General features: G+C 56.1%; 1 protein-coding gene across 9 annotated transcripts in view; it reads left to right on the top strand.

Annotated features, from left to right (window-relative positions):
• The window catches only part of TTC7A (tetratricopeptide repeat domain 7A), a 115,301-nt gene that overhangs the window by 64,253 nt on the left and 25,181 nt on the right, over positions 1-25,867 (top strand). For all 9 annotated transcript variants that reach the window (XM_042246211.2, XM_027966870.3, XM_042246214.2 and 6 more), the window contains 5 exons: positions 5,473-5,590; positions 7,241-7,298; positions 8,434-8,506; positions 11,139-11,299; positions 25,143-25,259. In XM_042246211.2, coding sequence (XP_042102145.1) covers positions 5,473-5,590; positions 7,241-7,298; positions 8,434-8,506; positions 11,139-11,299; positions 25,143-25,259 — 527 coding nt within the window. The remainder of the gene's footprint in view (positions 1-5,472; positions 5,591-7,240; positions 7,299-8,433; positions 8,507-11,138; positions 11,300-25,142; positions 25,260-25,867) is intronic.

Raw genomic sequence — 25,867 nt, 5'->3', positions numbered from 1 at the left:
CGGGCCTGCCTGCTCCCTGGGTTGGTGCTGGGCCGAGAGCAGGCTGTGGGAGGCCAGGGGAAGGGCGGCCCACGCTCTCTGTCCTCAAGACTATGAGCAGGAAGAATGGATCTGACAGGCAGGCGGAGGGGCGCTGGTGCTGGTGGCAGGCACAGATCCTGAAAGGCGTCTGATGCCACCTCCGTCTCCTGCCTTCACGTCTCTTCTGACTCACGTCACCCCCCAGCAGGCCCAGCCATTATGCAGCCAAGCCCCATGAGCAGGGAATGGAGATCTGGGGGTGGACAGGTTGGCCCAGGTGCAGGAAGAGAGGCTGAAACTGGGACTTGGAAAAATGAGTTGTGCTGGGTGAAAGCGGATGAGGTGGCCATGTGCCCAGAGGTGGGCACCTGTTACCCCATGTCCTGTCCTTATGCCTAGGGCTAATGTCCCTGTGCCCAGAGCCAGTGTGGGATGCTCCGGGCTGGGCTTGAGAACAAGATTGCCCAAGTGAGAGTGGGTGAGGAGGGGCCTGGGCAGAGGGACCTGTGATGTCCCAGGGTTGAGAGCACTGGTCCCACCGTTTATTCTGAGTGGAGGAGGGTGTCGTGTCCAGGCTCTGACCTGGTGACAGCAGTGGGGCAGCCTCCTGCCTCAACGTGGCAGTGTCTTGCCAGGGTCCCCAGCCAGTTATTTGAGGCAGGAGAAAGAGGAGCTGTAAAAATTTTTTCATATCCCTGCAAACAAAATTAGTTCAGATTCATTTAACTAAAAAGATTAAAACCTTTCTAGGTGGCTAGGGGATGGGGGTGTGTGTGTGCGTCACACATGGAAGGGGAGGAGGTTGTGGAACTGGAAAGGTTTTAAAAAGTCTGTGGTGCTGTCCCTCAGCCTCTTCCCCTAAGGGGGTGGATGGGGTAGTGATAAGAGTGCAGGCTTTGGAGGCTGAGAGGATAGGGTTCAAATCCCTGGCCTCCCACTTAGTAGCTGTGTGACTCTGGGTAAGTAATTTGCCCTCTCTGTGCCTTATCAGTAACCTGGAGATCATTGTATCTACCATTACAGGATGGCTGTGACCCCCCCCCAGAGCTTAGCAGTGTCCTTGCTTAGCACGTGGGAGGTGCCTGGTCAATGGTAACCATCCCTGTGCTAGCCCCTTTGAAGTAACAGCCTCTCAGAAAGGATGTGCCTTTGTGGTTTTGCCTTTGTTTTTTGAGATTCAGAAAGATGGATTAAGTGTTTTGGAGTCCAGTAAGAATGCCAGCTGTCCTGCCTTGAGCTTGTGGAGATAAGGAAGAGTACCTGTTCCTTCCAGGAAGAAAAAGTGTGTTTTGGGGAGAGCAGATGACAGTAGCTCCTGGACCCTGTGGGAAGCAACCAAGGTCAAACTGGAGGTGCTGTTTAAACAGAGCTTTGCGGGCTCAGAAATGACCTTTCTCTGGTTCCCTGGGCAGGAGGAAGGGGTACAACCAGTTTGGCGCCTGCGAGATGAACCGGGCAGCCTGAGAAGGAGCAAAGTGTACAGGCCAGGAGCCTGGCTGTGCGGGGACCAAATTAGGAGAACTGGAGATAGGCAGGAACTTGGAAAAACACGGGAACGCTCTCCTTCCTTACAGAAAGCAAAAGCACAGGCTCAGAATGCTACATCCTCCCTTACATCCTTTTCCCCAAAGGGTCACAGGGGAGAAAAATGAAGACCCGCAGAGGGCAGCCAGGAATCGAGCAGCTCGGAGAGACCTAGATATAGACTCAGAAGACCTGGGTTGAAAACTTACAGAAAGTTCTCCCATTTACTAGCAGGGTGACCTCAGGTGGGTCCCCTGAGTGCCCTGTACCTCTCAACCTCAGCTGTGAAAAACCCTTCTGTCAGGTGGCCACCGTGCTGTGACGCTCCAGTGGGCACCCAGCTGCTCTGGAATTGCAAGGGAGAATGGGGGAATCTCCTCCTGGGTTTTGTGGCAGTTACAGCTAAAAGAGGTGTTACAAAGCAGTGCAGGGGGACTTCCCTGGTAGTCCACTGGTTAAGAATCCGCCTGCCAATGCAGGGGACAGGAGTTTGATCCCTGGTCCGGGAAGATCCCACGTGCCACAGCTATTGAGACAGCACTCTAGAACCTGTGTTCCACAAGAGAAGCCACCACAATGAGAAGCCCTCTTGAAGCAACAAAGACTCCGTGCAGCTAAAAACAAACAAACAAAAAAAGCAGTGCGGGAGAATGGTTGAAAGCTTTGAAAACCCCTCACCGGAGAAGTATTTTGATGAGCAAGGAGGGCGCAGTGCTGTAACCTGAGCAGATCTTACTGAAGCAGGGGCCGCAACTCTAGAGCCATTAGCTGTTCGCTGTGGAGGCCACAGGAGGAGGCATGTGGGGACTGGGAAGGGCAAGCGCGGTATCAGATGGCTGGCTGGCTGTAGATGGGCAGGTTCTGGGCAGCTCAGTCAGCAATTTGTTTTTCACATCATAGATTGAGACCGACTACTGGATTATGAAATAGAACCCTAGCTAAAGTACCCATGAATAAATATATTAATACTATATAGTATCATATTTAATAAAAAGTAATAGTATTTCTCTTCATTCATAATCATCACTTTGACTCCACATGCAAAAAACTTTTGTGGTAGGTAATGGAGATCAAAAGTGACGTCAGCCACGTGAAAAAGTGGTACACTGGAGCCTTGTGGGTTTGATTTGAGACAAATGCTGACACCACGCTCAGAGACCATTTTAAACTATGTGGGCAAGGCTGGCAAGTACTGGCCAAGGATGGCTACTAACCTGGAGTCAGAGTGGACCACAAGCTGGAAAACTAAGGATGTATGTTGTCACTTTCTGAAACTAAAGGCTGGTGAGCCCTGTTAATCCAGAATATGATATACATGAATTGCCAAGTAACTTTTGCCTATATGCCAGTAATTGCTGAACTTCATACCTGGCACCCTCTCTGCGTGGGTTGCAGGAGAATAGAAGTTGGCATTTGCCTAGGAGGAGAACATGGACATGAGAAGAGTGTATATACATGGAATGCAGGAGGCTTCTGAGTTCTATTTATAATTCTTATGCAGGAGGCCTGGGTTCGATCCCTGGGTTGGGAAGATCCCCTGGAGACGGGGAAGGCTACCCACTCCAGTATTCTGGCCTGGAGAATCCCATGGACTGTATAGTCTGTGGGATCACAAAGAGCTGGACATAGTTAAGTGACTTTCACTTTCACTTCTTTTATAAAAAAAGCTCACTCCCGTTTGAATGGGGCATAGTGATGCCTGAAGACAGTGTGGGAGACAAACCACACCAGCATTGTGCATATTTCAGAGGAGGCAAGATGCTGTTTGCTCACTTGCCCTTCCCTTGGTGCTTCCTGTCCCCTCTGCCAGGAGGCCTCCTAGGAAAACCCCGGCCAGGCAGTTCCCCCTGTTGCATCGTCCATGGCCCCAGGCCAGCACCACACAATGGAGCCTTAATTAAGGGCCACCCTGTCCCATGGGGTCCTCCCCCGTTAGAGATTCCATGTGTGCTTCATCCAGACATCCTGTGCCTGTGACGCTGGGCCGCCCCAGCCAAGCGCAGCATAGAGCCGAGTGCTGCAGAACCCTCATGAAGATTTGTAGGGAGGAGCAGTTAGGAGTTGGGAAGGGGTTGGCCCTAGCTCGTCATTTTGCAGATGAGGACCTCTGGGGCACAGAAAGGAGAGGAGGTGACTTGCTCCAGGTCCCATATCTATCAGGGGCCAAGCCTGTGTCGGGGGGCTTGAGTGAGTGAGAGTTGCTCAGTCGTCTGACTCTTTGCAACCCCATGGACTGTAGCCCACCAGGCTCCTCTGTCCATGGGATTCTCCAGGCAAGAAGACACGTGGGTTGCCATTCCCTTCTCCAGGGATGTTGGGGTCTTGCCCGGTGCTCAGCCTCGCTCTGACTTCAGGCCCTGCAGCTCTCCTGCATCCTGCTGGGCCATGTGCTCCAGAAGGCAGATCTCTGCATCCACTGCCCTCAGTCCTCCCGGCAGCCGAGGCTGGGCAGCAGGCAGCCGTGAGGTTTGCTAAGCTGCCTGCTTCCCCTGAGCCCTGAGACCGCAAGCCTGAGGGTGATATAGGCCCAGCTCTCAGCTTCCGTGTCCTTCCAGTGACCAGTCTGCCAACCTGGAGGCGGTCCACCGCCCAGGTCAGTGGCTTGAGCTCGACCACGTGGGGGCTGGAGAGCTGCCCTTGTCAGCGTTTGTCAGGGCTCTGGCTGGGCTACTGGAAGCCACCCCCCACCCCCCACCATCGCTGTCTGGGCTCTCAGCTCACCCACTCTACCTCTCTTGAACTTCAGGAGTTTTTAACTCCTCTGTTCCGTGGGTTCTCTGCTCCATCAGCCTTTTCTTGCACACAGCTCCCTACAGCTGTGCCCTCAAGGTGTACTCAGCCCAGCTCGCCTCTTCACAGCTAATGGCCTCTCTCTCAGGCTCCTCTAATACTCCAGGGAAGGAGAGCCTACCAGTGCCCCTAGCTATGGCCTGCAGTCAGGTGACAAGATGCACAGAGCTGTCCCTCTCCTGCCGAGGGAGGTGGACCTGGGCAGGGACAGGCTGGGGTGTCAGAACCCAGCTTAACTTGGTGGGCCCTTCTGGGTGGTGGAGGGGAGCCCCCCACAAGGGACCCTGGCCTCTGGGTGGCAGTGGGGCTGTGGGTATGAATCTCCTTGCTGAGGGCGGTACCAATCATTCTTGGTGACACTGCCATACCAGCCATGTGGGCAGATGACATTCCAGGGTTGGGCGAAGGGAAGGGGCCTCTGGAAGGCCTGTGAGTGGGCACAACTGAGGCCCCCAGCTGTCCCCTGCTTTGCAGCAGGCCTGCCTGCTGTGTGGGTGCCCCAGAGGGCTCATGAGGGCCGCCTTGTGTGCCCCTTTTTCATGTCACATGTGGTGTGTGATGTGTGTACACGTGACCTGCACCAGTTGGTCCCTTTCCAACTGGAACAGTCTCTCCTGCTCCCAGGACAAAAACAACCCTAGGCCTTTTTCCCCTGAAAAGTTACAGCGCCTGGTGTCGGGTAGCGAGCTCACAGCCAGAGAAGGCATGGCGGCCTGCCTGCTCTGCAGGGTGGGCTATCCCAGGGCCTGGTCCCCAAGCCCTGCCTGTACCCCAACCCCACCCCTGCCCGCTTCCGGCTCCCTTGTCTCTGCTGATGAGCAGGGCAGGGACAGCCACAGGGGCCATGTGACTAAAGAGGCTACCGCAGACTGTCCAGGCTCTCAGAGCAGCTATGGGGAGCTGGGGTCTCTGGAGCAAGGCAGACTTTCCCTGTGAGAGGTAGCATCCCATGACCTGGAACACAGGCCCCTGGATGGCGGAAAGGGTCCAGATTGTCGCAGGTGGAGGAAACAGCTATCCTTCCATTCAGTGGCTGGGTGGCCTCTGAAAGGCGCCTGGGCACAGTTCCAAGGGTCCCAGGCTGGGTGCCTGTGAATAGCTGCCCTCCCCAGTGACCTTTGCCTCTCCTCTTTGCAGCTAGAGGAGGCAGAGCGCTTTGCCATGATGGTGATCCACCTTGGGGAGGAAGCCGGGGAGTTCCTGTCCAAGGGCTACCTGGCACTGGGTCTCACCTACAGCCTGCAGGCCACCGACGGTGAGTGTCGGGGCCCGGGAACCTCTGCTCGGGGTGACTCGGGCCTCCTAATCTTGTCCCATCAGTGTCCACCCCCCACACACCTCCATTGACTCTTCTAGGATGGGTGTGCAAACGTACATAAAACACACACATGTAAAGACGCAGACACTCACTGATGTGCACAAGTGTGCGCACACACACACACCCCAGTTCATTTCTGCTTTTGCTGCAGCTTTGCCAGCCTCAGATACGCCCTCTTCATGAACCCAGTTCTTTCTCCTTTCAAGGCCCAGCCCCAGTTGATCTCTGCCCCTGGAACTCCTGGGGCATTTGTGCCACCAGCCCTGAGCCCACAGTGTCTTCATTCTGGTTCACCTTTACCTGCAGCACCACTGCCACCTTTTGGGGTCTTTTAAAATCCCCCGATGCATGGCACAGAGCTGGCCACGCAGCAAGCATTTTCTAAATACTTGACCTGAGCTTGGTGCCTAGGTTCCCCTCCTGCCGCCTGGAGCCTGCATTCCGTCCCCACCCCCACCAGCTCCACCTACTTTGTATCCTTGCAGCCTGAGGGAAAGGGAGCGATAGGTCCCCACCCAGGCCAAACCCAGAATAGTCATCAGCCCCCCACACTCCCCAAATGCCAGCTCCTGGAAGCGGGCTTCAGATGCCCACACAGCGAGAGGTAGGAACAGCTGGTACTTGGACAAGGAAGGGAGGAGGAAGGGTAAGATCCTGGTGCAGTGCCAGCTCTTTGTTTTCGAGTGACGGTGGTCACTTCGAGGTGTCAGTGAGGCTCTGATAGGGAACCCTTCGATCCCCACACACTGGTCAAGTGAGGGAGTTATCAGTCCCTTGGTCAGAGTCCAGAGACCCTCCCTTTGTCTTTAATCCTCTAGAAGCAGGGCTGCTCTGTGAGCTTGGGAACCCTGACATCTGTCCCTGCCTGGTGCTGCCAGCAGCATCCTGACCTAGTCTGGCTGGAGCCTGTGACCGTCATTTTAAAGCTTCTCAGGGGGTTCAGTGTGTAGCTGAGGCTTCAAATGCCTATCCTACTGCATTTAAAGCCGATTTAATTTACCAGGGGGGTATCTGGTTTGGGTTAAAGCAAGAAGCCTTGTGGTCAAAGTGCAATAGAGGTTTCTGGTGGGCTGGTGGAAGAGGAGGTCGTGTCCAGTGGGTACAGACCCTGTTAGGGATGATCAGATGTTCTAGAGATGGATGGTAGTGATGATTGCAAGACATGGTGAATGTACTTAATGCCAGTGAATTGTCCACTTGAAATTTGTTAAAATGGTTAGAAAAGAAGGAGCCTCATGAGTAAGGAAGCCTAGGGAGGCACATGCCAGGACAGAGGTGTAACTCCTCCAGAAGCTCCAGAAACTTCTCCAGAAGCTCGCGCCTTTGGAAGGATCAAGACGGCCCAGGCGGCAAGGAAGGCAAAGGGGTAGAAGGACCCGTTGTGCCAGGAAGTGTGCCTGCCGGGGGGCTGGGGCCAGGGGGACATCTGCACCCCTTCCCCCGGTAACCAGGGCACCAGTCCGGAGCAGTTGCAGACAGAGTCCCGGTGGGGCCTCCCGCAGAGCTCCATGCCCCGGATGGGGCCAGGCTGGGCTGGCCCCCCTCCAGCAGCCCCTCACGGCTCTGTCTCTGTCCTATCTCCTGCAGCGACTCTGAAATCCAAGCAAGACGAACTGCACCGGAAAGCGCTGCAGACGCTGGAGAGGTGAGGACGCCAAAGGGCAGCATTGCCTGAGGCGGCTTGTTCTCCTGACCCTCTGGTGTGACAGGGCAGAGTTTTCTGTCTCCATTTTGTTGACAGCAAACTGAGGCTCTGAGAGTTCACACAGGAAGCAGGGACAGGCCTGTGGGCTTGGGTGGTCTGGTTGAGCATTTCTGCAGTGGTGGAGCTGCCCCCAGGCTCAGCCCCCTGCGTCCGAGTTCAGGGGACAGGAGGGAAAGCAGGAAAGCACCTTGCACAGTAATCTACAGGTAGCCGGGGCTCAAAACGGGGATCTGCCTCCTCCCAGCCCCTCCCCAGCCTGGGAGCTGGGAGGCTCCCTCCCTCAGCCCTGAGAGCTTTCCTTAGAGCCCAGCGTCTGGGAGGGGGCCTTAGGTTTGGGGGTGGTGGGGGAGAGACACAGAAACCCTTCCCCCAGGCCCCTCCTGGGAGTCCCTCTCCACCTCAGCGAGGCCCTGCCTGAGCATTCCTCCCCCTCCCTCCTCTGGCCATTGTAGGGCTCTTCCCTCTGAGCCCTGCTCCATCTGAGCATAGATGGCAGGGGCTGGGTCGGGGCCTGCCCCAGACTCCTTGTGCCAGCTTCCTAGGAACATCCAGCTCCCCTCTGGGGCAGGTTGTTCTCAAACCCAGGGAGGAAGGAGAGTCCCATTCTGGCCAACTCCCTCTGAGCCTCAGGATCAGGGGATAGTTCCTTCCTTCCCCACCGGCTCTTCACTCCCAAGGCTTCCAGCCCAGAGAGGCCATCCAGCCCCTCCATCCTCCAGAGGTCTTCACTGTCCCACGTGGAGAGGGCAGGCTGCAGGCTCTGTACAGGCCCCAGCCAGGCCAACAGCTGCCTGGAGGAGAGGGGCTTCCCTCACTCCTAGTCCCACCCTCCCAGGTATCCCCCACTTCAGCCAGAGCCAACCCTCTTGGCAGGCACCGCCCCGGCCTGGGCTGCCCCTGGGCTTTCCACCCCAGCCGTCATGTCCCGCAGGGCACCCTCCAAGGTGGGGCTGGCAGAACCTCCAGCATTTGGCCCTGCTAAAAGTGCCCAGCACAGGGCTGGCATACTGGAGACCCTCATTACGCTGGTTGTCGACCCTGGGTGGCTGATTCACTGCTCCCCTTGCCAATACAGAGCCCAGCAGCTGGCGCCCGGTGACCCCCAGGTCATCCTGTATGTCTCCCTGCAGCTGGCCCTCGTCCGCCAGGTGAGTCCTCCCAGTTCCTAACACCCAGGTCTCTAGGGGTGCTGATCTCCTCCTGGCCCTGCTGCTTTTACCAGCGCTGTGACCTCCCTGAGCCTCTGTTCCTTATCTATTAATGTAAGTGCCTTCATACTCCACCTCAGAGGGCCCAGGCAAGGATTAAGTCAGTTACTGTGGTAAAGCCCCTGACCTCTGGTGGGCACACAGGAAGGGCTTGTTCTCTGCCCTCACTCCCCCTGCAACACGTCCGTCTCCTGAGAAGTTGACAGGAGGCCTCAGTAAACATTTGTATCCTCACCTTCCACTGAGCTTTCCCCAGGGGGCTGGGGGAGCAGAGATTGTCACGTGGAGCTGCTTCTGTGTGATACAGAGCTTCCCCTGACCATATGGACGCCACCGCCAGGCTCGGCCTCTGGGGCGTCCTGTCCGCTGACCACCTCGATTCCCAAGGCTCTCCAGGCCCACCTGCCTGCCTTCTCTGAGCTGAGCTGTTGGTGCTGAAAGGTCTGTTGAGGGACTTGAGTGAGGTCAGGTAGTCACCCACCCAGCTGGTTGCCTGTCAGAAAAAAAGGGACGGTTCCCATCCCCCAGGCCCCTCAGAGCCTATGCTGTCAGAGGGGCCCCTCAGGCTGGCGCCCTGTGTGAAGCAGGGCCTCTCGGTGGCCTTGCTCTGGTGAGTGTGGACACTGGGCCACTCAGGGACTGCAGACAAGCCTGCTGGACTGGGGCTGGGCTCTAGCCTGGCAGAGAGGAGTCCGCAGAGCCCTCTGGGTGGTGGCTGCTCGCGGTCGGGGGATGGGCAGCCCGGCTGACGAGTGCTGCTGTCTTTCCACGGGTGCGGGCCAGCCCTGCAGCTGACGAGGAGGGTGCCGTTGGCCCCATCTGACACCTGAGGCGCTGTGGCTCTGCTGAGCTGAGGAGCTGGGAGCTGGCTGCGCCTGCACAGTTCAGCTTCAGAGCCCACTCTGACCTAGTTAAAGCAGCCCCGTGTGGCTCTAAGTATCCTGTTCCCCTGTCCCATTTGGAAGCAGGCACTCGGAGCCTTGTCCACCAGCCTGGTGGTTGCTTTTACGGGTCAGTGTCAACTTCTGGCCCCTGGTCTTCTCTTCAAGGAGCCATCCTTCCAGTCCCCCATGGCACTTGCCCCCGGTTTCCGACTCCCAGGTCCTAGAGCAGGTGCTGTCCACCACTGTCTCCAGAAACATCAGTCCGCTCTGGTGCTCCCTAGAGCGTGGACGCAAAGATATCCGAGACCAGTTTATTTTTAGCTCTCAGTTGGAGAACCAGTACTTTCCTTGCCAGTCCAGTTCCTGATGAACCTTCCGTGATGCATTTTTTAGTATCTTTAATTATTCAGTCACCTCTGATGAATGGCGTCTGTCCTCTGGGAGAGATGGCTGGGCCAGGCCGGTGGAGCCTGGTACCCCGTGTCCTTGGGGCCCCCAGATCTTGGTAACCTCTGGGGGTTGAGGGTCTCTGAATGGACTCTAAGCTAGTCCTGCCTACCTGGGTCTCTGAGGCCCTCTGCGCCATCCTGCCCAAAACATGTCTGGCTGCTCAGACAGTGAGGGCTGCGGGTTTGGACACCCAGCCCAGGATCATGCTGCTGGAGCAGCCTTGGGGTGGGGGGCATGGGCAAGCTGAGCCAGCGGTCACACTGACCTTAGCTTCCTTCTTTACTTTCTGTGACCTTTCCACAAAAGGAAGTCCCCATGGGAGAACTCTGGGCCTGGCAGTAGTGCAGAGACCAGGTGGAGACCAGGCAGGGGTCAGGCACGCCAGGGCCCAGAGCCCCCAGCTGACCTGTGTACTGTAGACCCCTCCAGGAGCATTGGAGATGTAGGTCTGAGGTTTGGTCAAGAGCAAGATTTTGGAAAATGACTCTGACGTTCCTGGGAGGATGAGGCCCTGATGTGGATAGTGTCTCGAATAGCTGACAACCGCTAAGCCTGAGCCCCTGAGCAAACATGTCTCTTTGGACTGGAAGGAAGGCTCTTAACCTGTTCATTAGCTGCCTGGGCTTTGGGGGCTTGAAGAGGGAAATTCGCATTTTCAGACGTGTTCTGTGCCCAGCAGGATGTTTTTCCTACGTTGTCTCGCCCTCTCAGCCAGTGTTGTAGGTAGGACTGTTATCCTCATTTTGTAGCGTAAGAACTGCAGCTCAGAGAGGCCAAGTCCTCTGCCCTGGCGCCAGCTGGGAAGTGGCAGAGTTGGAATTCACATCCCGTCTAACCCCAGGCCTAAGCTGTTGCCACTGAGTCCCTGAGTAGGAGGCAGCATGTGTCTGTCAGCCCCAGTCACTGCGAGAATGGGAGAGATCTGTAGCCAGTGGTCTGGGTGGCCTCTCACAGTCCCCCTCCTCCAGTTTGGCTGGGGCTTCCCGCCCAGTCCTTCATGATCCATTGTGGACCTGCCCCTCTTTTCTCTCTTCTGTGAGACAGCACTGACATGGAACGGCAGACTCTTCTTGCCATGGTGTTCACGGGTGTTTTCTCATCAGAGCCCCTGCCTGCCCCACAGTGCCTGCGGTCTCACTTGGGTCTGCTGCGCCTCGTGAGCTGGCACCTGGCCCCCGAGTCCGGGGAGCAGGCTGGGCCTTGGGGAAGGTTGCTAAGCCGGCAGTTTTCTCCGGCAGATCTCCAGCGCCATGGAGCAGCTGCAGGAGGCTCTGAAAGTGTGCAGGGACGACGCCAATGCCCTCCATCTGCTGGCGCTCCTCTTTTCTGCCCAGAAACACTACCAGCACGCCCTGGACGTGATCAACATGGCCATCACGGAGTACCCTGAGAACTTCAAGTGAGTTCCCTGTGGACGCTCTGGGCTGGGGCTGGTCGGGCACACACTGGGAGTCGAGGCGGGCCGAGGACCTGTGGGCTCGGAGCCTGGCTCTGGCGTTTTGTTTGGTGCCAGGAGGCACCGTGTGTGGAGGAGGAAGCTCTTGATGGTGACTGCAGGCTCCACGGAGGGCTGTGTGGACCACCAAGGAGACTGTGCTCTAAGATAACATGCCCGAGCTGCTTCCATCCCGCCCTGTACTGTACATTTGAGCATCATGGGGACACTAACTTGTGTGACTTAACCATAACCCTGGCATAGCCAGCCAAGGATGGTTTCTAACAGTGGCTGGGCTGATAGAGGCCATGTGAGCTGGCCCCTACCTCCAAGAAGGCCACAGGCAGTTGGGGTGAAGATTTATATCCCCCCAGAGTGGTCCTGGCCTCTCCCTCTATCCTCGACTCCTCCACAGCTCCTGCTTGCCGCATCACCCAGATGCCTGTCTCTAGGGAGCAGGGTTCACGCTGCACGTGGCCCCAGTGGTGGTGGGTGGGGCAGGACTAGACCCTCTTGCCCCCACCTATACACAGGGGACCTGCTGCCATCCAACCAGGACCCTGGGGAACAAGAGCCTCACTGACTGGCTGACGCAGGAGGGTGCGTTGCCCCTTGGGAGGAAATGAGGGGGAGGTCACCTTTTGATTTCTGCCCTCCTTCCCCGAGACAGGTAACGTTGGGTGCTAATAAACCCTGTTTCTCTGAATCCCCTGATCCCAGAATGAGGGGCCCTGAGCACCCCCACTCCCACTGTGCTCAGGGTTTGAAAGAGAACCCTTTGGAACCAGCCAAAGGCTGTTGTCCTTAGACAGCAGAAAGGAGTGTGGTCCTGGTGCCCTGAGAGGTGACTCACGCTGGCAGTGAAAACAGTTCCACAAAGAATTAGGGAAATTGGTGGGTGCCACAGCTGAGATCAGTGATCGAGAGGAGCTTCAGGCGGCCCGGCCCAGGGAGAGTCCCTCCACGTGGAGAGCCCAAGCACTTGTCTGTTTACCTATAGTCCAGCAGAGGCAGGACTGACCCTTTGCGCCAGGGGCTCGGGCTTCCCTGTGCCTTGGGCCTCCTTCAGAAGATGCCACGGTGGCTTTGCCTGTGGACTTTGCTGGGAGTGGCTTTGTCCTCAGCAAGTCTTATGAACACAAAGGACCGGCTATGTGGAGCTGGCCTTGCACCATCTCAGCTCACACCTGACCAGGAGCAGCTGGGACCCACCTGGGCCAGAACAGCGGGGTCAGGAGTCACGATGCTCTGGGCGGGGTGGGGGTGTTAGTCTGGACTAGGGTCAGCAGAGCCCAGGTAGTCCCAGCTGCCCCTGGTCAGGTGTGAGCCGAGATGGTGCAAGGCCAGCTCCACATAGCCTGTCCTTTGTGTTCACAAGACAGCCCTGGCTCTTGGCCTCCCTTCTATATTTGAGAGATTATTAAAATTGAAATTAGTTCACTTTAAAAGGCAAGTCGCCTAGGGCATGCACCACGTAGATAGAACTGTGTGTGGACAAGGTGTAGTTACCTAATCCCAAATACAGTACACCAAGACCTACTGTTTAGAAGTTTATTTTTTACTTTTATAAAAATACAGGAAGGACAAAGGTCTTCCTCTTCTGGTACCAGTTAACCTGGCTTTTTCCCAAGCTCAAGACTATCTGGCAGGGTCAGACCCATGGCCTGCTGCCAGCCGTGTGTGTGCGTGTGTGTGTGTATGGGCGTGCCTCTGTGTGTTTTATTGTCAGTTAGGCTTCTGCGGAAGGGTTAGAACAGTAAACGGGTTAGAGTCCTTATCCAGCCCCTGGCTCAGTGTGTGTCACAGAAGAAACCAGAGGCTGGGCCAGGCGTCAGACGTTGTCCTTTATCCGAGTGAAATCTTCCATGTATTAACAGATGGCGACCGAGCAGATGGGCGCAGGGCTGTCCCGTGGAAGCCGCAGAAGGGGCTGCACAGACTGCTCCCTTGGGCCCCCGATCCCGTGCAGGAGCTTCTCATGCCAGTGTCGCCCATCTGACTGCGCGCGTCTCCTCCTAACCCCTGGGCTGGATGCTCTGTGCTGGCGGAATCCCCTCCCTGGCCTGATGTGGCGAGGCCAGCGCCACTTTTTGAAGTCGGCTTGACACTTCCCATGTGCGAGGCAGAAGCCCACCTCACCTGTCTTGTTTCACGCCCTGGGAGGCGTCTCCTGCCCGCCGCCATCCTCTTCCTCCTTGCCGCCCCCACCACCTGCGCCTGGTTCTTGGGCTGAGTGCGGAACCGTCTCTTTCTGGTCCTCCAAGTGCACTTCCACCACCCCCTTCTTCTTTCCTCTCACCTCACTCAGGTGCGGACTCTTTCCCCAGGAAATGCTTCAGTCACTCAAAGTGTCTTGGAGAGGTGGGGCCAGGGGTGGGGCCTTGCTGTGAGGTTGGTGACTTCCCCCAGAGCCCCGTGAGTGGCCTCCTGGGCCCCCAAGAATACCTGGACCCGAGCTGTGACATTTGCGCCTGTGTGCCTGCATCGGGAGAATAGAAGCCAAAAAAAGCGGGGAGCCCCGGGTGGAGATTGTGCTGGTGGTCAGCGCGTATGGTGGCTGCCGCTCGGTGTCAGCCGGGTCCCCGCTTCTGCAGACAGGAGCCTTTAGCCTGGGGCAGCCTCTGCCCTGGGAGCAGAGCCCCTCTATCCAAACACCGCAGGGCCACTGCAGGGGCCTCAGGCCCTCTCGGGCTGGAAGCACGGGGAGACACCTCTGGCGTCCCAGCCCGAGGAAGTCCCATTCCCAGAGCACACTTGGGGTTCTTGTGTTCCTCTGTCACCACAGAGAAGCCTGCTGTGGAGCGTTGGGGGCCCAGAGCATCCCATCTCCCCTGGTGCTTCTGTGAACCTGCCCATCCACGGAGAGAGGAGGTTCTTATCTCTGAGCCACCGTGTGCCCCTCACATTCGTGACCATGGGGAGCTCCCCTTTGAACTGGGCCAGCCCTAAAAGGCTACAAAACTAACTGAATAAAATATAAGGGGCTTCTGGCTTCCAGAACTGTAAGACAGTATATTTCTGTTGTCTTAAGCCAAAAAAAACAGGGAGGGGGGCGTCAGGAGGGAGGGACAGTGGGGTATGAGGGGGAATAGCCACCTACCACAGCACTGTGGAGTGACCTAGGGTGTGACCGTGGGTCTTTGCAGATAATTCAGTGCTTTTCCCCACGGATGAGACCCGTGGACTAGCAGGAAATGTCACTGCGCCCATTACGGTCAGGGATCACTGGAGAGTGTCACTGCCCTTCAGCTGAAACTGCAGCCTGCTCTTCCAGCTGCTCCCTGCGTTGGGAACAAGCTGTGTGCAGCTCCAGCTGTTGCCACGGCAGTTAATTAAACCCCTAATTCAATAAATCTCAGTGCAGCCAGACAAAAAAATCCGCCCCCAGTGATGGGGTAGATGCCCTGACCTCAGCATTGTCAACAAGGTCTGTCCTGTGGGCACTCAAAGGCACCAGGTCTGGGTGCCACCTAGCGCCTTGCCGGTTCCAGTGGCTGAGACCTTGCTCTTCCTTTGTGCAAAGTGAAGGAGAGGCTGGCAGGTGCGTGTTGGGTGGAGGAGGGCTGGCACCGGGGGATGCTGGGGAGTGGAATAGACCCTTTCCTCCTGGCTTGTCCCCACGTGGGAGCTGCAGCAGGTCCCTGGCTGCCACTTAGCTATGCTCCCTCCAGCAGCTTGCTCCTCCTTCCCATGTCCCCTTCTCCTCAGCTGCTGAAAGACTGACATCTCTCCTGCGTCCCTCTGCTTCCAGGGTCTATTGTGAGATTCAGACAAGAGAAGATCTCGCAGTCAGTTTACAGCCGGGTTCAAGGGCAGCAGAGGGGGAAGGGGAAATGGTCCACAGCATAAGGCTGTGACGAGGGGCTCAAGGAGGGCAGCGCACGTAGTGGGCCAGGGGAGGGCGTCCTGCATATGAGGGTCAGTGGAAGCTGAGAAGAAGTGTTCCCGGCTCCCTAGCAGCTACCAGGAGGTCACCATTTCCAGGACTCAAGACTCCTGGAGAAAATCCTAGCCTTTGTGGAGCTGACTTCAAATTCAGGGATTAGAAAACATAGCAAAGGGGATCTTTATTTCCGTGCTGTGGGGTGACCTTTAGTTAATGGAGCTTGAGTTTAAAAAGGCAGAAACGTGATGAGGCAGTGGCTGACAGCCCTGCAGGGACAGCGTGAACCTGGCGTGACGAGAACCAGACACCCGAGCAGCTTCCTGAAATGTTGAGGGCTTTCCACTAAGCCCTGGACACATGTGCTGGCCAGGCTGCCCCTGGCCAGTCTGCAGGGGGCCTCAAGGGGGCAGCAGGCTCCCTATTTGGACCTGGGTTCCAAGCCAGGCTGGGCCTTGGAATTCGAGAGGTTCCCCATAGCAAGCTCAGAGATGTCTTAGCTGTTTTCTTCTCCCTTCCTGGGCTTGGGAGGCTCAGCTAGGGGAGTCAAGGGAACAGGCTGCTGATAAGCTTGTTCCAGAAGCCATAGGCTCCACAGGGTGCTGGTTTTAGGTAACAGATTCCTTGCGCTTTAGTCAGGCTGCTTGTAGGGAAGGTCGCCATAGCAACCAAACAACATTCCTGGGCTAATGATGGGAGCTTTCCAATAACCAGCCTGTCAGTCATTGCTCCCACCCCAGGCCTGGCAGCCTGCCAGACCGGTTTTGAAAGCCCAGGCTATTGGGCTGGCAGGAGAGGAGCAAACTGGGTTTGCCCTTCCCCTCCCCTCTTACCACCCCCTCTTAAGTTTCTGCCCAGCCCAGGTCCTGTGGGCCTTGGAAGATCCTAGGGGAAAGGTTGTCTGGAGCCCTAGGGAGCTTTCCCCAGAGCAGGAGCTATATGGCTCTCTCAACAAGCCAGAGCTTGGCTTGCCACTTGTAAACAAATGGAACCAGTCATAGCATCTCCCCCAGGAAACCGGGGCTGTTTTGGAAAATGTTTGAGCTGATAACTAGGCGTTAGCTGGGGCCAGACCGTGACTGAATCCCGTCAAGGCCAACGTAGGCCTCAAGGGCACCCTTCGGATCTCCACCTGGCCTGCCTCACCTTTGTTGCAGGTGGCATGTGATAAACTTTGAGTTGTGTATTCCACCAAGCGGAAGGGATCAGAGTCCTGGGGCTTCCGTTAATGTCTTTGACTTAAACCCACTGTGTTTATTGGGTGATTCTTATTAGGGACTTGGAGTGGATCAAAAGGATGCCTAAAATACCAGCACGCCAGTGAGGGGCTGGAATCAAAGGTATGAGCACAAACATAGTTTATCACTTCGCCAGGTTCATTAAACATTCTTGGCTGCCACAGGCCCCAGTGAGGACAGCAGCCTTGGGGTGAACTTGCAAGGCCATGTGGTGGAGGGAAGTGTTAAGCCAGGCATAATCGCTGGCACCGGCTTGCTCTTCCCCAAAGGTCAGTTCCTCTTCGGCTCAGCCAGTCTGACATTCAGCATTTCCCTGCGCTGGTGGCTCTGGGGAGCCTCCTAGGACCTCACTGCATGTGACATGCAGCCACCGAGTCTTCCGTCTCCCTGCAGTCCTCTGCTCACACTCCAGCTAGAATGATCTCTGCTATTTTATTTGGGGAAGAAGAAAGCAAGGAAGGAAGGAAAACAGATTTTTCCAGAAGGAATTCTTTGTTTTAAAGTAGTTTTTGGCTCTTTGCGTCCTGAGTCTCACTGCTGTCAGCATTTGCTGGAGGCGGGTGCTGTGGCTGGGCCCTTGGTTTTCGAGCGGGAGTGGCCCAGCCTCTGCAGGTGGGAGAGGACCCAGGAGGCACACTGATACCCATGAAGTAGGGCTGCCCTCTGCAGTGGGTAGTCTTCAGGTCCCCAGATCATCTCACTGGGCAGCAACTACAGACCAAGGTGTTTGCGTCTTGGTTTCTTATATTGGGCTGGGAGCCAACTTTTGTGCCAGTTAAGGATCCTTCTGGAAGTTCTCCACCCCAGAGTGGTTATGGAATGGCTTCTGTGTGGTTTTCATTCATATCTTTCATGATCGAGAATGTGTCTTTGGGGGCGTCACCTGAAGGTAATTGGACCTGCTCCCCCAGAGCTGAGGGAAGCCAGGCCAGAAGGCCCAGCCGCTCAGCCGTCAGTCAGCTCAGGTTAGGCCTCCGGTGCCATGGGTGGAGGCGGCTGTTCCGCGGGTGGGGAAAAAGTTTTGAAACAGAGGTGCTTGCTCCTGGAGGTGAAAGCTTGCGGGGCTGTTGATTTTAAAGGTTCTGAGAGCTTCAAAGTCAGATCATATTGACAGTGAACTCATTAAGAGGTAGAGTGGCTGTCTCCAGCCTTTTTGGCACCAGGGACTAGTTTCGTGGAAGACACTTGTTATACAGATTGTGGTGTTGTGGGGGGATGGTTTCAGGATGACGCGAGCACATTACATTTATTGTGCACTTTATTTCTAGTATTATATTAGCGTCACCTCAGAGCATCAGTTATTAGGTCTTGGAGGTGGGGGACCCCTGAGGAAGAGGATCAGTGTGAACCATAAAAGATTAGGGAACATGAGTCAATGTAATTCTCCAGAACCAAGGAAAAATGACTGGTTTTTAGGGCCGAGAAAAGTTACCGTAAGTGTCCCTCTCGCTTTCAGGGAGGTCTCCTGTTAGAGCTTTGAAATAATGTCCTGAAGAGCAAGTGTGTGAGCTGAATCAGTTAATTGCTCTGGTGGAGTCTCTCCCGGAGGCAGGGCGTTTAGAGGACCCTGAGGCCTGTGTCCTTCAGCACTGCCATGGCCAGGGTGAGAGCCAGACGATCACAGCCCCAGTGGAGGTGAGGGAGTAGCCGCTCCTCCCCTTCCCCCTGCCCTGATCCAGGGCTGGGAGTGGGGCCTTCGATCCTGCCCCTGCTGGCCCAGCCCCAGGGGCTGCCCTCCTTCCCTCGCCATGCTTCCAGATTCTGCCCAGCCTCAGGGACTCCCCTCGGGCTCCACGTGGCCTTGTAGCTCCTGCACTCAGAGCTGACCCACTCACTGAGTATCTGACTCCCTTCTGCTTCCTTTCCGAATTGCCTTGGGTGTGTTGCTCGAGCTTCCCTGAGCATGTGGAGGTACCCTGGGGACAGAGGACAGATGATGGCCTGTCTTCTGGCTCCTCTGCCTCCCTGCCGGGAACTGACAGCTAGGCATCCGGCACACACGCAGACCCCCCAAAGGGCATACTGAAGGGGTTGTTTTGTTTGTTCTTTTGGAAGGATGGAGGAAAGGGAGGGAGGCAGGGAGCGCATGGGGATGTTGGCTTCTTACAGCCCTCAGAGTGTGCTCACACCCCCTTACCCTGTTCTGTCATTGTCTTGGTTTGATTTGTTGAGTTTTCGGTCCTACCCTCCTACTCTAAAGAAACTAACTGGAGAGTTAGCTGGTCTCTCCAGGTCAGATAGCTGATGAGTGGCAAAGCAGGGACTAGAACCCCAGCCAGCTGATTAGCTGAACAACCCTGCTATGCTTGGACCCCAAGCACTTCAATAATAATAAAATAGCAACACACCCAGTGCTTAGCTGTGTGCCAGGCATTGCTCTGAGCACTTCCCACACATTCACTCAATTTCCTCACAACCTGGGAGGTGTAGAAACTGTTGTTAACTCCTATTTTCCAGATAAGAAACAGAGGCAGAGAGGGCATACATAAGCGGTTGTGCATAACCAGGGCTGGGTAAGTAGTGAGGAAGGGCACGTGTGGATGAACGCTTTAGGAAGGGCGAGGCCTTGCGTGTGCCTTGTTCCTCCTAGTAGACCCGAGGGGGTAGTGATACTGTTGTCCCATTTTACAGATGTGAAACTGAAGCTGGGAGGAGCTGAAATGACTGGCCGGGGGTCACAGGGCTAGAGGAAGGGAAGCTGGGATTTGAGCTTGGGTCGTCAGACTCAGGCCCCGTTCTCTGGGAAGAGACCCGCTTCCCACCGAAGCCCACGCTATGCGCAGGCTCTGGCCTCCTGGCTGAGGAGTTAAGACTTTCCAGAGGTGTGGCTGTGGTGACTCAGAGAATGGCCTGCTTTTTCCACTCGATATGTGTTTTCTATAAAAATAGAACTCTTGATTAAAACAACGCAGCATGGCCATCAGCTGGAATTACTAATTACTGTCCTTTAAAGAGATAATACCCCCTTTCGTGCCTTCCCCATACCTGCCACCACCCTCCCCCGTCACAGAGGACTCCCTTGAGGGCCAGGAGCCAGAGGCCAGGGCCAGGGAGACACGTGGGCAGCGGGACCGGGAAGAGGGGAGAGTTTCCGCAGCGTGCTCTGCAGCTTGGCTGGTCATCCTGTCCATCCCCCTCCCCTTCCACGCCTCAGTGAGTCCTTGTGACTCAACTTTCTTCTGTTATCCAACGATGATTTATTGAGTGATGTTAGGTGAGGCACTGGGCATATAAAGATGAGAAAGATGTGGTCCCTGCTGGAGCACGGAGCCTGGTAGGAAAGACCAGTAATGATGGAGGGGTCTCAGGATGACGGCTGACCTTTCTTGAGGAGTCGCCATGCAGCGGGGCCGGCTGCCTTCACGGTTTCTGTTGCCTGTAGTCCTGCCAGCAGCCCTCTGTGATGATGCTGTTACCGCCCTTGTTTTACCAACAGCTGGTTAAGCTCAGAGAGGCCAAGGCACCTGCTCGAAAGCAGCAGGGCCTGGCAATGGACCCACATTGTCTGAGGCCAGAGGCCACGCTTCAGTACGACGTCCTCCTATTTGCTGGGCAGTAAGTCAGGGGCCAGAGGCGGCTCCCTCAGGTACACAGCAATTACCATGTCCAGGTCTTTCTTACTGCATATGCTGAGCATATTTTACAGGGAACTTCTTTCAAGGAACATGGAAGTAAAAATGGGGACCTGTTGTGCTTGCTGCCCACACAGCCCATGTCCTTCCCCGCAGCCAGCTCAGTTCTGCCACTGCGGGTGGGGTGCTGGGGTGAGCCACAGGGAGGGAATGCAGAGGAGGATGACTGGAGACCCTGGGTGAGGGGGATGGACAGGATGAACTCTGACCCCAGGACAGTGCTTGTTGGCTTAGCCAGAGCCATTGTCACAAAAATATCCCTCATTTACAAAATAATGTTTGTTTCTAAGAAAAGGTTTTGGAAAGGCTCATGCTCACCAAGTTCTAAGGAGGACCACTCTAAGATAGCTCCTCTTCATAGCAGTGGAAAGAAATGATTTGTCTTGGCCTCAGGTGGGAATGGCTCCAAGTCTTGATCCTCTTGACAAATAATTAGAAGGCTGATCCTGGCCCAGGAGTGCAGGCCAGGCAGAGGGCCTGGGAAGAGAGGCGGGTGCTAGGCCCACCCATGGTTTCCCCTGAGAACCTCCATCATCAGCCCCTGGCCAGAGCGACTGGAAAGACTTACAGAGGCCATGACCTGTGGCGACACCCAGAGATGCTGACCTCACTGGTCTCTGTCTTCCCCCACTGGAGGAGGGCTGGCCCAGATGCAGATAGACAGACTGACTCTGCAGGGCTGAGACTGGTCATGGTTCAACAGGGACTGGCTCTGTTTAGGTCCGATGAGTACCTGTCTTTGACCCCAGGTGCTGACCTGTGCAGGTGACCCGGAAGGGGGCCAGCAGGGACTGCCACGACTCTGGTGGTCGTCAGGAAGGATGTGAGTGCTTAGAGGGTGGGCCGCAGCTACACTGGTCTCCTGCAGCCCTGGCAGCTTCACCCCTGTGGTGGCGTCTACACTGCCCCTTGCGCCTTCGCCTTCCCCAGAGAGCACACTCACTTTCACATCTGCCTTCAGATGCTGTGGCGGCGTGGCGAAGGCATTCGGCCTTTAAAGACCTCACTGTTTATTCTACATCTTAAAAAACAGGAAAGGGCTTGCAGGAAGCGGGGGTCACAGCTCAGGTGGTTTCGCTCTGTCTGGATTGGTGTGGCTCTGTCCAGCCCCTCTCATCCGTTTCCTTTCTTATGCCCATCTTTCATCCCACCTGCCTTGCTGAACAAGCCGTGAAGGTCTGGGGCTTTCTGAGAGCCTTCGAAGGCACCTGGCCTGGATGCTAATTTTCGGGGCCTTTCAGACCTGCAAGTATAAAAGCATCCCCAGAGCCTTGGGCAGGCCCGCGCTTGAGGAGTTGGTGCAGCTGTGGGCTCCTCAGCTGCTGCTTCTGGGTCATCACAGTTCATCCAGCAGGAGTCTCTGGGGCAGACGGGACAAGAGACTTCACTCCTGTGTCACAGGTTTGGAACCTGGGACATGCCAGCTGGGTGGCAGTGCAAAGCTGGGACTCTGGCTCGGGTTTCTCACTCCTGGCCAGTGTCTGTGCACTGGGCGACGTCACAGGGCAGGGTCGGGACAGCAGTGGAGCCGTTCCCGGAATGGCTTATGTCAGGGCGTTGGAGGGCTGCTGGGTTCCAGTGCCCCAGCCTTCCTGCCTCAGAGACTCCTCTCTGTTGTACTCTTGGCTCTGCCTGAGGGATCCTTCTCTGGGATGAAGACCCCCATCACATGGTGCCAGATGCCTTTGTGTCACGTCCCGAGCTCCCCATTCCTCCCCAGGCCCTGGGACATTTTGCTTCTGGACAGCTTAAAATGGAATCGGCTGGCACTCTGCCTGTTGGCTGCGTGAGTCCAGCCCTCGCTGCAGTTCTGAGGCATCCGCGAGCAGATTTCCCACCTGCCTCCTAGCTGGGAGCCAGCAGCGGGAAGCGGTGCCTTCAGAAGTCGGCTCCAATTTACCATGGACCATGAGACCCAGAATGCGGCTAGAGGGTTGTAACAACACACACGCATCCTCATAGTATTAAGCTGAACAGACACCGTGTGCTCAGCTCTGTGCCAGGCACCAGGGAAGCGAGGAGGATGCTGACGTGGAGGGAGGCAGGGTCTTGCCCTGCAGGCACTCGTCACCCAGATGGGGACACACAGCAAGACCCAGGACAAGATAGATGGTAGTTTTACCATCTCTACGTAGGGCTGGCTGCTGAGTGTTCCCTAGAGTATCTGAGATTGTAAATGCTTGATGTGAGTGTTTCTTCACTGTTAAAAGCATAAGCCTATGTGGAAAAAAAGAAAACATGTACACACACACGTATAAATGAGAGAGAGTGACTTAAATGCTAACTGAAGGTTGTCCTAAGCAGAGAAGGGCAGGGGTGATCACACTTCTCAGGGGAGGACTAGAACTTTGGATTAAAACTGGTTTTTTTTTTTAAGTCTCAGAATCGTTTCTTCAGATGACGTTAGACTCATTCAGTGTATAAAACAGGTGTGCCGGGTGCTGGGCTGGTTGAAGGGAGTGGGGAGCCAGGCCTTGCCCCCTCTCTTCCCAGCCCCAACTGCCGGCAGCCTCCCCACGGCTCCACCCAGGAAGCATAGCGTCCTGACGAGGCTGTGGCCCCACCATCCATAGTGGCACGCTAGGGCCCTGCCAGCCTCCTCGTACCACTGCTTGAAGAACTGGGCCACCCACCCTGGCAGACGGGAGGGGGAGAGAGTCCTTTGTTGCAGCAGGACCAGTAGTTGGTTGTCCTAGAAGAGCGACAAGGAATGGGGTGGTGTGCTGATCCCTGTTAGCAGAGGAAGAGCGTTTGGCGGTGCCCACTGTGTGTGGATGCCCATGTGCCCACCCTGGGGGTGAGGTCCCCATGGGGACACAGGTCAGAGGGTGACACCTGCTTAGAAGCTGGCCGCGTGTCAGGGGAAGGGGGAGCCTTGGCAGGGGCGACGACGTGAAACAAAGCATGGATGAGCCGGGGAGCCTGCCCTGTGGTCCAGGGTACCACTGACACCCTGTGAGCAACACACAGGTGCCCAGGGTCACAGGTAGCAGTGGCAGGGATGGAAGGTGGCACACAGAGGCGTTCTGACTGACATCATGGTCGGCGCAGGGCAAGGAAGATGGTCCTGGTGGGAAATGAGACCAGGGAAGTCTGGGGAGCTAACCTGGGCCTCCAGGGATCTGGGACTGAGGGATCCAGCCAGAGGAGGGCTGTCAGAGCGCTTGCCCCAGCCCAGAAAGGATGTGGTTGGGTTGATAAATTCCACTCCGGGTCGCTCATGCTAATGGAATGTCAGCAGCCGTGAGGAGAAGAGCCTCTGTTGGTAGAAGTCACTGTAACACCAGCTCAGCTTTCGGCCACTTCTGTTCCGGGCACATGGTGCGGTTGGATCCACCCCACGGACCCCTGCCGGCTCTCAGGGACACAGCCAGCGAGCAGGATGGGGACGGGCCCCGGTGGGGAGGGGCATGCTGCAGAGAAGGCCAGTCTGGGGAGATCTGGGAGCAGGAGTGCCGCAGGACTGGGCTGCCCAAAGGGACTGTCTGGGGAACCAGCTCCCAGTCACCCTGCCATGGGGACTCTGCTGTTCTGGGTATCCCTGCCCCCTGGAGAGCTTTCACTTGCACCAACACCTGTTCTGGCCACAGCCCAGCACGGTTCTCCTCCTTCCCCCAACTCTCAGCCACATCCTACCCCACGTTCCTTTTCATCAAACACCAGTCCCAGCAAGACCCCCTTCATCTGTGCCTTTCCTTGTTCTGAGTCTGACCCAAAACACCAGCCCTGGCTTCTGTGAGCAGTTTGTCATTTTTAGCACTAATTGTCACCTGGAAGGCCAAGATTGTGTCTTCATGTTCTTAAAGCAGAGGCTCCTAATACTTGCAGAGTGTTGGACCTTTCAAGAATCTGGCAAAAGGGACTGGGGGTGGCAAGACCAGTGTCCCCAGCACCTCCCACCAGGGTACTGAGACCACGGATTTGCCCAGAAGCAGTCTTGTGAATGAAGGAGGCTCACCGCTCACCACCTGAGGAGAACCAGGAGTCACAGCCTTGTTTGGGCCTCAGTGGCTCAGCCAAGTTCTCCACAGGCTGCCAGGCAGCTGGTGTGCGTCAGTGTGGCTGGCAGTACCCATGGTGAAAAGACTGCAGCATTTCCATACATGTTGGTAAATAGCCACTGCCTTGGCCCTCATCAGGACCCTGGACTCCCCAGCAACTAAAGGGTGGGCACTTGGCACCACCCTGGCCATGCTGAGCCAGTGCTCCGATGGTCTCTACTGTTGTCCTGGGCAGAGCAGGGCAGCTGCCCGCCCCTGCTGTGGACCTGCCTTCTGGTGGGACCAGCCCTTGCCCTCTCTTCCCAGCCTCTCTCAGGGCCTTGCCCTCTCTTCCCCACTGTTCCCCCTGTTCTTACCCTAGAGGACTTCAGGTTTGGGGGCATTGAAAGAGATTCTGTTGTTCCTAGACGGTGACTGAATAAGACTTCATGTCACTTTCATCTTATTGAATATATGAGGAGAACTGGCGACTTTAGGGTATTCAGTGAAGATAAAGGAAAACCTGATCATCCTCAGGTGTTCAGGGTCAGGATACAGTTTGCATTCAAGCACCTGTTGCATGCTGGTGAGGAGGGAAAGCAGAACCCTGCCTTTTTGTGACCTTTTCACCCGCTCCTTGCTTAGCTTCATTCCTTGAGTCAGTTTCCTTCTGGGTCCGTCTCTGATATAAGGCCTGGAGAGCGTGCAAGTAAAAAGATAGCCATGTGTTCGGTGAGGAGGACGCTGCAGAGCTGAGGGTGTGGGGGGCGACCGCTACCACGGCAGACAGTGCTTGAGAGGTGGGCGGGATGGAACATGGTCAGGATAAGCCATAGGGATGCTGACGAATGCAGAGGAGTGCTCTGTGCTTTGGCAGAGAGGATGGGGAGCTAGGCAGAGAGAGAGCACATGATCCAGGGATACGGCCAAGGCCACTGTGCGTGTGGGCACTCTGCCTCCTGAGTACTGGGGAGGTGGGCTGGTGGGGCAGAATCCCCTGGGGTTCCACCCTGGGAGGAAAGCCAGGGGAAGGGGGCCCCTCAGGTGTTCTCACTGCTCTTCTCCCTCCCACAGCCTGATGTTCACCAAGGTGAAGCTGGAGCAGATCCTGAAAGGCCCAGAGGAAGCCCTGGTGACCTGTAGACAGATGCTGCGGCTGTGGCAGACCCTGTACAGCTTCTCCCAGCTGGGGTGAGTGGCGGGTCCTTCCAGACGGAGGTGGGAGGTGGTGGTTGCCAGGGCAACAGTCCACAGCTGAGTGGCATGATGCCTGATTGGTGAGAGGGTGGCGAGGATGTTTGAATGAGGGCATGGGACTTACTTCTCCTGGGGCCTTTTACGGTCTGCCCTAATTTTAAGCTTTTGACAATCCTCTGTGAAGGACAGAAAAAGGCTCTCTAGGAAACTAAAGTTCAAGGGGGTAAGGAGGAAGATAAATCATTATTAAGCACCTCCCCCATCAGCTGGTTTTATCTTATCCACTGTCATAGTTTATCCTCACCCCAGGGTTCTTAACCTGAGACGCAGAGACCTTATATAACGTATCTGAGCCACTCTCCTATAAGTGGTAGTGGTTGGGCTTAAACCTGTGTCTCCTGAACCCCAGCCTGTGGAGCTTATCACTTCTTTCCTGGTTCCATCTGGAAGCTGGGAGAGGAGGAGGAAGAGGAGGAAGCTGAGTTCCTGAAGGGCCCCTCACTCACCTACCATCTCCACACATCTCATCTCCTGCTCCAGTCCCCAGCTCTGAGATTCTCCTTGACCAGAGCAGGGCACTCTTATCCAGGCTGAATCTGCAG

Source organism: Ovis aries, chromosome 3 (assembly GCF_016772045.2).
Source record: "Ovis aries strain OAR_USU_Benz2616 breed Rambouillet chromosome 3, ARS-UI_Ramb_v3.0, whole genome shotgun sequence".
In the NCBI taxonomy this organism is placed as follows: Eukaryota; Metazoa; Chordata; class Mammalia; order Artiodactyla; family Bovidae; genus Ovis; species Ovis aries.
Note: the sequence above shows the minus strand (reverse complement) of the source record. Positions and strands in the feature narration are given on the sequence as shown.